Below are 14,134 nucleotides of genomic sequence, written 5' to 3' on the forward strand. Positions count from 1 at the left end.
CTAAAATGCATTGCAGTGTGATGAGATACTGTTTGCATTTGGTGGATTGGTGCTACTGAGGAATAGTGCAGAGTGGTAAAATAATGCCCTTAGGATGCAGTCTGGTAAGGGATGTCAGTATTCCTAAGTATCACTACCAGTAACTGCACTGTGATGGGTTATCATCCTGGGATACAGTGCAGTGTTGTGAGTTAACATCCTTAGGATGCAGAAAAGATTGTGGGTTGGTGTCCTAAGGAGGCAATGAGGTAGGCAAATGACACAACAATGCAGTGCAACATAGCGATTTAGTGTCTTCAAAGTGAATATGTCTACGACGGAATGCATGTGTTGTGTATTTACTGACCATTGCTTGCAGTCCATTATTGTCAATTGGTTTTTCTAAGGTAGTTTACAGTGTGGCTGGTTTGTGTTTTTTAGTGCAGTGGGCTAGTGTCTCTAAAATGGAGAGTAGTTTGACAGCCTAGCATCTCTGTAAAGGTTTGAGTTGGACTGGCGTCCCTAGGAAGCGGTATACTGTGCGGGAAACATGGTTTATATCGCATGCAAAACATTGCATGCCATTACAACGCAAGTCATTACAACGACTTGCTGTAGGGGGCGGAAAGTGTCGGATTTAAAATCCAACACCTTCCCTACTGTTGCACAGACTGGAGTTGTTTTAGTCAATTATACTATTCCAACATCCAGCTATTTGGTAATTGCAAAATGGTATGTATGTAGAAATTCGCTATTTTTTTGCGATTTCTTAAAATTCCTTATTTGCGATTAGCAAATTGCTAATCGCAAATAAGGAATAATTTCCCATTCATTTCTATGGGCCAGGAGGCCCCTAGGAATGAATGTGAAATTATTCTCAATTTGCGATTCGCAATTTGCTAATCGCAAATTGAGAATAATTTCAAGGGTGCAGGGGTGTCTCAAGGACACACTGCTGCACCCCTGAAAATGACATGTGTGCGCATGTAATAAATTGAATAATTGACTTACTTTTGGGTGGTGAGTCTTCATACTGTTGAGTGATATTACTACACAACTTATTGGTGTTTTCTATATATACATATATTGTTTTACATTTTCAGTTTTTTTACTTGGCTATAGACCGTTCTCAAACGCATATGGCGCACATACATGCCCTAAGGGCATGTATGAGCATCACATGGCATCTTTACAAATTTCATAAAGTGCATTTTTAAAAGAATTCGCAAATTACCACCAACTTCAAGTTGGTGGTAATTTGCGATTTCTTAGCCAAAATTCACTAAAATGAAATATTTCTTACATAGCACTTAAGAAATCACAATTTGCGATTTCTTAAATGCTTGCGCAACGTTAAGGAATCGCAAAATTTGCAATTCCTTAATATTGCAAACTTTTTTCATGATACATCTCATTTCCCGTTTTTCATGTTGCAAACGCTGCTATTTTGAGAATCACAGCGTTTGCGACAAGAAAAAAGCTTGATACATCTACCCCAAAGTGAGTTAATAATCCTATGATTCTGGGCAATGTACTGGGCTAGAGTCCATTGGATACACTGAAGTATTGCAGGGGAGGTGTCCCTTCAATGTAGTGCATCATAGAGGATTAGTAACTACGGAATGGAGCGACGTGTGTTTGGTTAGTTTTGCAGGAAAGATGCAATGCAGTGCGGTGGGTGAGTGTCCCATGCACACAGTGCAGTCTGGTGGATTTTTATTGCAAGGATGGATTACAGTGTATTGTAGTGCATCTAGAGTAAGCATTTAGTGCACTGAGGTTCCTAAGATGCAGCACAGTATGGTGGGGCATGTCTCCATTTTGCGGTACAGTGGGTTAATGTTTGCATAATGCAGTGCAGTGTGTCATTTCACCATCCCTGGAAGGCAGTGTGGAGAGTTAGTATGACTAAGAAGCAATATGTATGGTGGTCGCTCACTTGTTGCCCCTAAACATTTCAGGTGGTAAATCTACCAACACAAAAATTGTTGAGTGAGTAAAAACATTTGTGTGCAAGCTAACAGCCCCATTTTAAAAAAGTTGGTTGACACTCAGAAATAAGGCTCTTTAAGTATGCTAGTCTGACTCGCATGCACATCAATGTTGATGTATGGGAAGTGACAAATGTGGGGCTACCATTAGCACTGACGTGGCAGGCCAGTACACCTTCTTCCCGGCCAGTGGAGAGGAAAGGGGGTGCGGTGGGTGCGGGCCGCCCCGCGTGTCATCACTGAGGGGGGTGACAGCATTTCAAAAGAGTATTATTAAAAACGAGTTTCATAACTTCGTCTGACAACTAATTAACCTCAACAAGACTTGTTGAGGTTAATTAATTTTCAGACGAAGTTATTACATTTTCCGCACCGTGTACCACCTGACCTTGTTACGCCACTGTTCCCGGCAGGCCATGTTAAAATCGTGAGAGTACTGCCAAACGAAGAAGTTTGTTATGGGTGTGTGGAGGTGACGGTGTCAATGGTGAAGGCAAGGATGCTCCAGTCTGATTGAGGCTATACCCAACTCTGCTTTGCCATTGGAAGTGAGAGCTATTTTTATACTGCTTAGAAGATACCTCAATTGGAAGTGAGAGCTATTTTTATACTGCTTAGAAGATACCTCAAAATGTACGCAGATTTGAGAAATTTCCAGAGTGTTATACTTTCATAATATCGCTTTTCTCCCCAAACATTCCCTGACTTTTTGTCTTCCCAGCTCCTTAATTCTCCTATCTCCTCATTGCATCATCTCCTGTGGATAGATTTACTAAACTTCATGCAACCAAGACTGAGGTTAAATCTGCGGTGCTACATCGTGCTAATGGAGACAAAGCGCACAGCACCATATTTATAGTCTATGCTAAAACAATTGCTTGATGCTAAGCATCAAGCGGTGGTACAAAGTGAAGCCATTGGTTTCTTGCCTGAAATGTGTACTCGTGGTACGCTTCCAGTTCAAATGCTCACATAATGGACACCGTCAAAGGGTATGTTCCAAAAAGTGTGCAGTCAAAATAGTTTATTTCCAAGAAATAAACTCTTATAGAAATATACACACATTTCACAATTCATTAAAATAGACGATTTTTCATAAACAACCTAAAACAATAATTCATAATTATATCTTTCAGCCACACATACTTACAAATTTTACAATTGCAAGCATATAAACAATAACATTTATCCATATCAAGGCTTAATACAATTCACAGCCCAAGATCTCCTATATGTTTAAAACACTTTAAAAAATACTACGAATGTTGCCACTGACAAACAATTCATTTTACCCCAAATAGGCAATACAAAATGTGTAAATTGCACATCATGCATGGGAATACCATGCAGTATTCTGTTGCACCTTCTTCGTGTCTGTTTTCCTTTGGCGGTAGGATTTAACACAGTCAGATCATGCTACTTTAGGAGATTTGACTTTGTGTGACATTCTATTGGTTTCTGCTATATAAGCACCCACTTACTCCCCTCCTTGCATAAATAGTAGGGGAGAGGGGTTGGTGCTCTGTGATGAAAATCCACTTTCTGCTGAGCACTCACCAACCTTCTAGTGCAACATATATTTTGATGAACCCTTCCATAACAAAATGCTGAATTTTAGTAAATCGGGAACTTAATTGGGTATGCCATGATGAGTGCTGGGAAATCCCAGGCTCACCCCAATCCCCACCCAATTGTACTGCTCAAGCTATGCCCCTGACTAGAAGCCACACTACAGCACTACAAACATCGAATTTCCTCGAATGTGAAGTAATACCAATTAGAACCCTAGAAACGGTCTCTTGCTGTTATAATACTGTACATGTGTATTTTCCTTGAGGTCTCTTTTATTGAGGGATGCTCCGGTTAGACAGATCTAAAGAGGGCTGGCGATCAACGCTGCACTGAGTGAATGAATGAATGAGGGTTACACATATACTTACATCATCCACCATTAGTGTTGCAATTGCTCTTCCAATTTCGTTGTAGGATTTACCTTTTCCAGGGGGACCCAGCAAAATGAAAAGAAACCTAATGAAATGGAAAGACACTTTTTAATCATTGCAAAAAAACACAATTACTATAACTTAATAATGGATCAGTGAAAGCAATGATAGATTCACAGTAAACGAAACGTGACATTTAATTCATACTTGTTATCCCAAGAGAAGGGCATGTTGTTTAAAGTGATAACTACTGCACAAATGATTATAACTAGTTCGTATTCAAATCCAAAATAAATTGTTTTGTATTAACTTGTATCTATCCAGTATCCCACCTCGTGTAACCTCTATGGTAAGAACGTAAAAATCTCTGTAGAGTAACCCTGGGCGTAGTTCGCGAAGTAGCGCTACCCATAGCTACGCGAAGTGCACTTCCCACTATGTGAGCTACAGATAGCACTACACGAACTGTGAGTAGCCTGTTTGCACTGTGCAAGATGCCGTTTTCAATGATTGCACAGTGCGGACAAGCATTCGGCACTGTGCAATTATTGAAAACAGCATCTTCCACAGTGCGAGCTGTAGTTTTCTGCCGCTCGAGTAGATTTTTACTCGAGCGGCAGCTTTCTCAACGAGGACTGGTAGTTTCTCATCGCGAGCAGTCGCGAGCATACGCAACCACTCGCAATGAGAAACCTGACCTCCCCGCGTTGAAAATCTCGCCGGGAGGTTTATTTTCCACGCTCACGATCGGCAACTTGACGTTGCTGATCGCGAACATGGAAAAAGTCTCGCCGGGATGTCAGCTTGCTTGCTCAGTCGGCAACTTGACATTGAGGACCGTGAGCAAGCAAAAAATGACTGCTGCACTATGCTACGCTACGCGTCTTTGCACTGTGCTATGTGCAATTCGCGTAGTGCGAAGTAGCAGAAACTTTGCAAACTACGCGAGCGTAGCGTAGTGCTTTGCCCAGTGTTACTGTAGAGCATGATACTTTGAAGCATTTTGGACATAACTGCTCTGGGAGTCATCACCTCAAAGGTAGAAAGTCTTCAAGAAATGGTAAATAGCGCGGATGATGGAAGAGCATATGGTACATACAGAGGGGCAGATTGACATGCCCCTTGTGCCACCTTTACACTGCCATTGCGTCACTTCTTTGATGCAGCGGCGTCATAAACAATGCACCACGTTGCAACATATTTACAACGTGACGCATCTAGGGAGATGCGTCACTTGTAAAGCCCAAATAAACAATTATTCTGAAATTAGTGACCATTGTCCTGAGGATGACCTGAAATCAATCAGGTTGAAATTCCGTCGACTACCCAGCACATAACTTTGGCGCTGTTGTGGTCAATTTATTTATCCCGAATCAAAAAAATACTGATATTGTATATATTTGTATTGTAATATTGACCACATAGTTACTTTTTCCCTTACTCCTTTGCCGTTCACGCAGTTATTTTTCACCCATGTGTCACTGCGCCGTTCACTGTCACTAGCACACCCAGTGCTCACTTGTGTGGTATGGTCACTGTATATTGAATTGTACGTAGTGCTGTTATAACTACTTACAAATAATATTTGTTTCGCTTTACCTTTCCTGTTGTGGTCTCCCTTCTTTTGCTCCTGCCTTTTGTGATGTATACCACATTGTAAAGCCCTGTGCTGCATTATACCTGCGTCAGGTATAATGTATGCCGGGTGGGCGTTCCATCAGAAGGAAGCCTCATAACAGTGACTCAGTGAAATATACAAGATTTCACTGGGTGAGTTTGACGACACCACTGCATCAAAACCTTACACCTGCTTGAAGCAGGCGTAAGGAGTGACGCAGCATGGTTGGAATAGGCATTCCTGACCATTGCTGGAGTCGCGGCGTGCTTACAACACGACTCCAGCAATGAGTTACCTTTCCGACAAAAGATGCGTCACACATCGGTTTGTCCTTGCGCTATGGTGTGCCGCATTGTAAAAGCAGAGCATCCATGGTGAACAAGGCTATTTTTACGTCACACAAATGAACGGGCGCATCTTTTCAAATATGCAGAGATGTGCCAGTTCTTGTAAATTTGCCCCCAGACTGAAAAAGCTGTACTTAAATTACTGCAAGCTTAAGTACATTTGACAGGATGCTTGAGCTCATGAAAATGCTCTGGGAAGACCACTTAAACAACATCATAGACTTTAAAATTAGGTGTTTGCTAGCACTACGGCTTGGCTACAGGACTTGAGTAGACACTGTTGAGAACTATGACTACAAATCTAAATAGAATTATTTTCTTTATAGACAGCTGATGTCGTGCTTGTTCGATGACCAAAGCAAGGCCATGTCTGCTGAGCCCTCTTATAAGTTTTGCAACCATGTTCTGCACCACAATTCTTTTCAGGCAAACGGTACTGCCATAGTCCAGACAAGACTAAGTCAATTCATTTACTACTGTTACATCATGGTGCGACTGCAAATAAGTTATTAATCTGTGTAATGCCTTTTGCTTGTAGAAGTAGGTGCTGGCGATGTTTGTAGTCTATGAATTCAGGACAGACAGTCATCTCTGCCTAATCACAGGATAAAACTCTTCTGATTCTGTAAGAAATTAGGTTACTGGTTGAGGGGTTTGAACCCCTACTCAAGCAATCAATCAATCAATCAATCCATCTATCAATCAATCAGGTTTGTAGAGTGCATGGCTACCCAACAAGGGCTTCACAGTACTAGTGGAAAGGACCAGAATATCAACACAAGCTCAGAAAAGCCAGGTTTGAAGTAGCCTCCGCACCAAAACATAGGAGTTGCATAATCACAGTTTAACAGGTAAGCTATTCCATAGCTTAAAACCTAAGTAAGCAGAAGAATGGCCACCTTGTCTAGCCCTTTTTAATCTTGGAATAGAGAAAAAATTTGAGTTTTTAGAGTGTAGAGCTCGCATGGGGACATACGGATATATGAAAGAGCTTATATTTGCAGGACCCAATCAATGCCATGCTTTAAAAATGTAGCGGACAGCCTTGAACTTGATATGTGTGGCAACTGGGAGCCAATGATAGATACCCAGCAGTTTTCAAACTGATTCAGTATGTGCAATGTGACATAACAGGTGGTCTGCAGCACTCTGCACAGTCGGCAATCGGCTCAGCTGAGACTACGTGACCCTCAGATATAATACATTGCCATAGTCCAGTCTTGACATCATGAGGCCTTCACGTTTTTTTCATGCTAGAAGGTAAATATCACATGATCAAGCAGCAAGCACAGTCCTTGTTAGGGTGAAATGGGTGGGGCCCCACCATTCATGGGAGGAGAGGAGTAGTGGGAACAAACTTGCTGCTCAAAACAGTTTGGCTGCTTCATAGTTTGGGTCCAAATCATTGTTTTAGTGGTAGTATAAGTGCATATACACAAGCGTGTGGTCCCCTCACACTCGATATACAAGCTGGGTCTCTTACATCAGGTGCCGGGTGTGGTATAGTTTTAAGTTCTTATAATTTTGCCTACCCTGAGACCATATTACGGTGGCCTTCAGGACGTATTCACGTACCAACCGGAGAGCATAGAGAGCTGGTGGCAGGCCAGCAGACACAAAGTAGAAGGGGATGGCAATGGTTACAGCCTCCCATCATTGTGTATTTGAAATGGGTTGGATCTGCGAGATGCTAGAAAGGAGTCGCTGCCACTCTGCAATTCGGGAATTGGTACACGTGTGGTGGTATAGATTATTCCTTGGACTGGTGCGCGCTCCTACGCTGCTGGTGAGTGTTCTGTGTCTTGTCATGTGTGTGATCTTTTTTTCCAACTATTAGTGAAGGGTTCCTTAGCGTTTTCAACAAGGTGTCTGTCCATGATCGTATGATGGTGCCCTACAATATTCTGTTGTCAGACAAGCCCTCCTTCCTCTGGCTGCTGTATAAAGTGTGATGCCATGGGTGACAGTGCTCTGGGATTTGAAGGGGTCAAAAGATCAGTGTCACCCATTGCCTTGCACTTGTATTTGACACTGATATGCATGACTGTGCCTGAGTGCGTGTGTGATCAAGAGCATGTACCTTTTCCTTCTGTCTGACGGGTGAAGAGACAGACTCCGGAGAAGAGACCCTAGTAACAAAAAGTAAGCCAATAGATTTGCATGGAGAGCTGAGCCAATGGTCAGGTCTTGCTCTAAAACCTCTCCATGATCTGTGGCATGAAAATGCTTCCTTCACTTATAAAAAAACATGCTGTAGACATAATGTTAAAATATGATAAATTCCTGCACTCTGGATCGTCGCGTGGCTCGTCTCAGGACAGGAGCAACCCGCCTGGCAAAGGGAAACGTCATCGCAAGTCCCGCTCCCGGCGGAGGTCCCTGTCCCGGGACCCCCTTTTGGGGGACACACAGCCTGATACGGATCACTCTGATAGAGGCTCCTGATCGCCCTTCATGGGGACTGTCTGCTGGTTGCCTTCTGTATATGACTATATCTGGCAGAGGCTGAGCTGTGGTCGGTGGGACATACATTGGCTGGTGCAGTATTGACCTCTTCTTGGCGACTGCCGGGGCCTTCATGGTCTGTAACTTTCTTGTGGTGCTTTGCTTATGACTCTACTGTATGTTTGTTGGGGTTCGGGGCACGTACTTTGGGCTGCCTCCTCCTGTTGGGACTGGGGGGTGGTTCTGGGAGTGTGTCTGATTAGTTCGGGGGGGGACTAGTTGGGATCCATTGGTATGGCTGGCTTTGGGCGCTGTGTTTTGGGCCTGAAGTACCGTATACCGCGACAGATACTTCATTGTTCCTTGAGGTATGGGGGTGGGGGTGGGGGGAACTGGGGTGTTTGGTTGCTTGTGGGTTGGGTCGGGATTGGAGGGGTAGTGGGGTTTGGGGCTTCGGGGTTTGTGGGGTTTGGGGTTCTGGTTCTGAGGGTGCACGTGGTCTCTGTGTATTTTGCAACTGTGGGGTCTGGGGCATGGGCCGGGGGTCGGGGAGTGTGGGGCTGGGAGCATTGTGATCATGGTTGATGTTCCTCACTTGGCGCCCAATGGCGCTTCCATGCGTGTTCTTAGCTGGAATGTACGGGGACTATTGGACAAGATTAAACGGGGAGCGGTGCTTCGCTGGGCTAAGAGGGACTTGGCAGATGTGCTCCTTCTTCAAGAGACGCACATGCTAGGTACGAAAGCCCTGAGTTTGCAGCGCTTTGGCTTCCATCAAGTGTTCCATGCCGGATTTACCAGGGGCTCCAGGGGTGTGGCCATTCTTATTCATAGACGGCTGGCATATGTACATGAGCGTCAGTGGCTCGACCCCCAGGGACGTTTTGTCTTTATACGGGGGAAGGTCGGTGTGGAGCCGGTTGTGTTTGGATGTGTGTATGCCCCCCCCCCCCTTGCAATGGGCCTTAGCTGAACGTTTGTTTGCCTTATGGGCTGAGCTCCCCCGCTCCATGGCTGTGATTGGCGGAGACTGGAATGATGTGATGGATGTGGCTTTGGACCGGCAGAGGAGGCCTGGAGTGGCACTTGTATCCTCCCCTACACGGTTGGGGGCTATGGTTGATGGTCTGGGCTGGGTGGATGTGTGGAGACATCTGCATGCGGAGCGGCGAGAGTACACCCTTGTCTCGGCTGTCCATGGCTCCCTTTCGCGTTTGGATTGTGTGTTTGTCCCGAGGGCTTTCCTTGACAGGGTGAGGGGGGCAGCGATTCGGCCTCGCGGGCTCTCTGATCATTACCCTGTGGCAGTACAAATTGACTTGTGCAAAGCACGTTCCCCCTTCAGATGGCGAATGTCCGCGTGGCATCTGCAGCGCCCTGATTATTCCCAGCATCTGCGTAGCGCGATCGCCCATTATTGGCAAGACAACCTTACCGGAGGGATAGATGCGGTGACAGTCTGGGAGGCTATGAAACCCACCCTGCGGGGCATAGATATTGCTTGGTGTGCGTCTGCTCGCCGGACTCGGCTGGGAGGCATTGCTGCGGCCGCAGAGCGGGTGGAGGAGCTCGAGGCTCGGCACAGCGAGGCACCCGATGATATGGCACTGCGGCTCCTCCTGCAGGCGCAACAGTCCTATTCCTCGGTCCTGTTGGACGAGGCTCGTCAGGCGTGGTTGGCCACCCGTAGTAGGGTTTACCAGTAGGGCGACAAGTCTTGCACCATGCTCCATAGGCTGTGCCAACAGAACCTACAGCCTCTTACACTGCCGGGCCTTGTTGATGGTGCAGGAGTGGCGATCACGGATCCGGCAACTCTTGCAACGAGTTTTGCGCGCTATTATGGGCACCAGTATGCCTCTCGGGAGACTCTCTCCCCTGCCATTATCGCGGATTATATTGCATCGGTTCCCCCATCTGCTGTCTCTGATGAGGTGCGCGAGGCCCTGGACCTTCCCCTGTCGGCTGAGGAGCTGGGTGACGCACTGGGTCAGTTAAATGTAGGCAAGGCGCCGGGGCCGAGCGGATTCCCCAGTGAATTTTATAAGAAGTTCCATCTGCAGCTCGGGCCGCACTACTTGCGGGCCCTGGAACAGGCGCGAGAGCATGGCCGCCTCCCACCGGACTGGCGTCATGCCGAAATAGTGGTGTTTTTGAAGCCAGGTAGGCCCCCTGATCGTCATGACTCTTATCGCCCCATATCCCTCATCAACTTCGAGGCCAAGCTCCTGGCAAAGGCGCTGGCGAACCGCTTACTTCCACATATTTCAGCCCTTGTCCACCCAGATCAGGCGGGTTTTATGCCACGCAGGGCAACGAGACACAATATACGACGGGCGCAGGCCGCGATACAAGCGATTGAGTCCTCGGAGGATCCGGCGGCGCTCCTGCTGGCTGATATTGATAGTGCCTTCGATTCGGTCAGCTGGACCTTTCTTTTTGCTCTGTTGCCGCTGCTGAACCTCGGCCCGATCTTCCTCTCCTATGTCAGGCTGCTCTACACTGAGATCACGGCCTCGGTGCGTATCTCTGGGACGGCGTCGGCTCGTTTTCCAGTGTCCAGAGGCACGCGTCAGGGGTGTCCGCTCTCCCCTTACCTTTTCACGCTGGCCATGGAGCCGCTGGCCGCCAGGGTGCGCCGCGATGAGCTCTACCGTGGCTTCGTCTGGGGTGCGGATCACTCAGACCGCATAGCTCTATATGCGGATGATGTGCTGTTTTTCATGACTGACCTGCAGCGTACGGGTCCTCGTGTCCTGGAATTGATGCAGGAGTTTGGTCGAGCATCGGGGCTCTTCCTTAACCCGCGCAAATCGACCATGTGGGTGCTGGGGGGTGCCGCAGTGGCCTGCCCTTGGGCTGCATCCCTTCAGATGGCTGTGGAGGGTGTGAAGTACCTGGGTGTCTTCCTCTCTGCCTCGCCTGCAGTGGCATGGGACCGGAACATCCTGCCGGTATGGGATCGGGTCCAACTGGACGTCAAGACATGGACGCGCATGCCTCTTAATATCTACGGCCGGTCGGCCATTTTCAAGATGGTGGCTTTGCCCCGTCTATTATATCAACTGCAGAATCATCCCTTCCAGGTTGACCCGCAGTGGTTCCGTACTGTTAATTCTGTGCTGGGCCGGTTTCTGTGGGCTGGCGGTGCCGCCAGGGTAGCGCTGCGCACATGCTTCCTCTCCACCTACTGCGGCGGCTTGGCGGCCGCGGATATTTTATCTTACTATCAGGCCTCCCATCTCCTTGTGCTTAACGAGTGGTGGTATGGGGACCGTAGTGATCCGGCTTATGCCCTTGAGCATTCACTGATGGGTGGCGCCTCCCTTCACACCCTGCTGTACTCGGCTAGGCGAAGGCGACTGCTTCCGCAAGTCACCCAAGTGGTCTTCGTTGTCTGGCGGCGGGCCCTGCACCGGGTGGGCTGGTGGGGTCGGCTTGCAGCTGAAACCCCGTTGTGGCGCAATGGCCTGTTACCAGCGCTGGCGTCTCTGTCCGGATTTGACGGCTGGGATGCGATTGGGATCTCGTCCCTAGGTCATGTCCTCTCGGGTACTACCCTAAAGTCCTTTCGGGATCTTAGCTCCGAATTTAGCATGCCCAAGACCCAGTTTTTCCGCTATCTTCAACTTCGCCACGCTCTTACTCCTAGCCTGGTGGGCCTGGAACAGCTCCCTGATTTTAGTCCTATCGAGGCTAAACTGTTTATGGGAGACCTCGGTGACAAGAAGGTCTTGCAGATATATCGCTCTCTGGTCACTCACTGTTCCCCTTCACTCGCGGCGCTGAGGGCCTCTTGGGAGGGTGATGTTGGTCCATTGGATGATGACGACTGGCGTGAGGCCTTGGAATCTCCCCGTGGTGCTGCTACAGCCATCCGCCTTCGCTTCATCCAGTTCAAATACCTCCACCGGGCTTATTATACTAGACACCGCCTATGGCGGGCGGGCCTTATTGCGACTCCGGAATGCCTGAGGTGTGGTTCTGAAGAGGGCACCCTGTTTCATACGGTATGGTCCTGTGAGAGACTGACTCGATTCTGGGCTGGGGTTTGGGACTGCCTGTCAGAGGTGTTGGGTTGGGACCTGCCCCGTACCCCCAGGCTGGGCCTTCTTCATGTTCTGGAGAACGTTGGGGGCAATATTTACAAACGCCATTTGCTGTTGCTGGGGCTGGTGGTGGCGAAGAGAGACCTGGCGCAGGCCTGGAAGAGCGAGCGCGCCCCCCCAATCAGGGCTTGGAGGGCGGGCCTGGACTTCCTCATGGGACTAGAGCAGCCTGTTTTTGAAGCCCGGGGATGTCCCCGCAAACATTACAAAATCTGGAAACGGTGGGCGGATTACCGGGGCCTGCTCCTTGACCCCCCCGTGGACATTGATGATGCATTACAGCTGGATGTGGATCCCACACTCTAGGCTGCTGGCAGGCTCCACCTTTGTAGGTTATCTCATGTTGCTGGACTGTGATCACGTGCACTGGGTTAGGGTGGGATAAGGGGTGGGTAGCTGCGGGCGGGGCTGGTTGGTGTTTTTGGGGTTGGGTGGGTGGGGTTGTTCGCTGTCATTCACTATATAACGCTGGGTTCGATGCTATACTAATGATGTGTCTCTTTCTATCTGTCGTTGACAGTCTCCTCCTGACTGTGGAGGGCTGTGTTGAGCTTTGCTTGAACTCATAATAAAATTGGTTATGAAAAAATATGATAAATTCTCTCCAAATGAAACAAAGTATATTTTGAAACTGGGGGAAGCATTAATGAAAAAAAAGGAAGCTTTGTGAAACAAAAGATTATCCCAGGATCACACACTTTGGTCATAAGAGAAGCCTGGATTGGTCCTAGGTTTTCTGCTTTAACTGTGCACTTCTAGCTGTTTTTCTCACTGACTTTCTAATGTCACAGTGTGAAAGTTAGAAAGAACTTTCACGCCGCACCACTTTCAAAAGCCTCCATATGCCACTGAAGAAAACCCCAAATTAACCTGTGTGCAACCCTCTGGTAGCTTGGCACAGAGCAGTCAGGATTAAATTAGAGACAATGTGTAAAGTATTTGTGCAGCACTTCAAACAGTAATAACATGAAAACACAACACAAGAAAAATCCAATAGCAAATTAGAAAAATAGAGTAAAATTTAATAAATAGATCAAGACCAAAACTACAAAAAAATAGATTTGGTAGAACCGGAGATATACAAGTTTAAAGATTTAACTGAAACTAGCATCACAAAGCACAAAGCCCCAACTGTGGTTATCTCATCACACTAGCCCGAAACAGAGCCACAAGTTCAGGGCAACTGCAATGAAGCACGGACAGGCTACAGGGACTAACTTAGGCCAGCTGAACATATTATCTTAATCGTGGTTGCAAAGAGAAGCGGAGTCCCGCATCGAGGATGCAATGCTCAGCACAGGCGATGTGAGGTTAAGGTGATGAGATGTTTATTGCAACGACGGTTCAGAGGAGCTGTGAAGTGCGATGTGGCATCCTTGCATGGAGATGCACTGCTCAGTGGCAGTTTTGATGGGTTTTGTTGTGCGAGGCAACACTCTTGAGAGGAGATGCGTCACAGAGCGACGGTTCTGATAGACTGTGTTGGGGGAGGCAATGTCCTTGCATTCTGGTGGGCTGTATTGGGTGATGCAAAGTACTTGGGTCGGGGAAGTCCATGCTGCAAAAATGATACACTGGTTATGTGGAAGATGCGCTGTGTTACAGAGGAGAGTCATCGGTTCTGCCGAATCAACAGATTGGCTGGCAGAGCACCTTCAGGCCCACTTTCAATTGTCCAGGACTGGGATGACACCACTTGTGA

General features: G+C 47.5%; 1 protein-coding gene across 1 annotated transcript in view; it reads right to left on the reverse strand.

Annotated features, from left to right (window-relative positions):
- Positions 1 to 14,134, reverse strand: part of SLC4A5 (solute carrier family 4 member 5) — a 659,349-nt gene that overhangs the window by 448,743 nt on the left and 196,472 nt on the right. Inside the window, 1 exon segment of the mRNA XM_078665747.1 lies at positions 3,911 to 3,998. Within this exon segment, the coding sequence (XP_078521873.1) occupies positions 3,911 to 3,998 (88 nt within the window).

The sequence above is a fragment of the Lissotriton helveticus genome, chromosome 11 (genome assembly GCF_964261635.1).
Source record: "Lissotriton helveticus chromosome 11, aLisHel1.1, whole genome shotgun sequence".
NCBI lineage: Eukaryota > Metazoa > Chordata > Amphibia > Caudata > Salamandridae > Lissotriton > Lissotriton helveticus.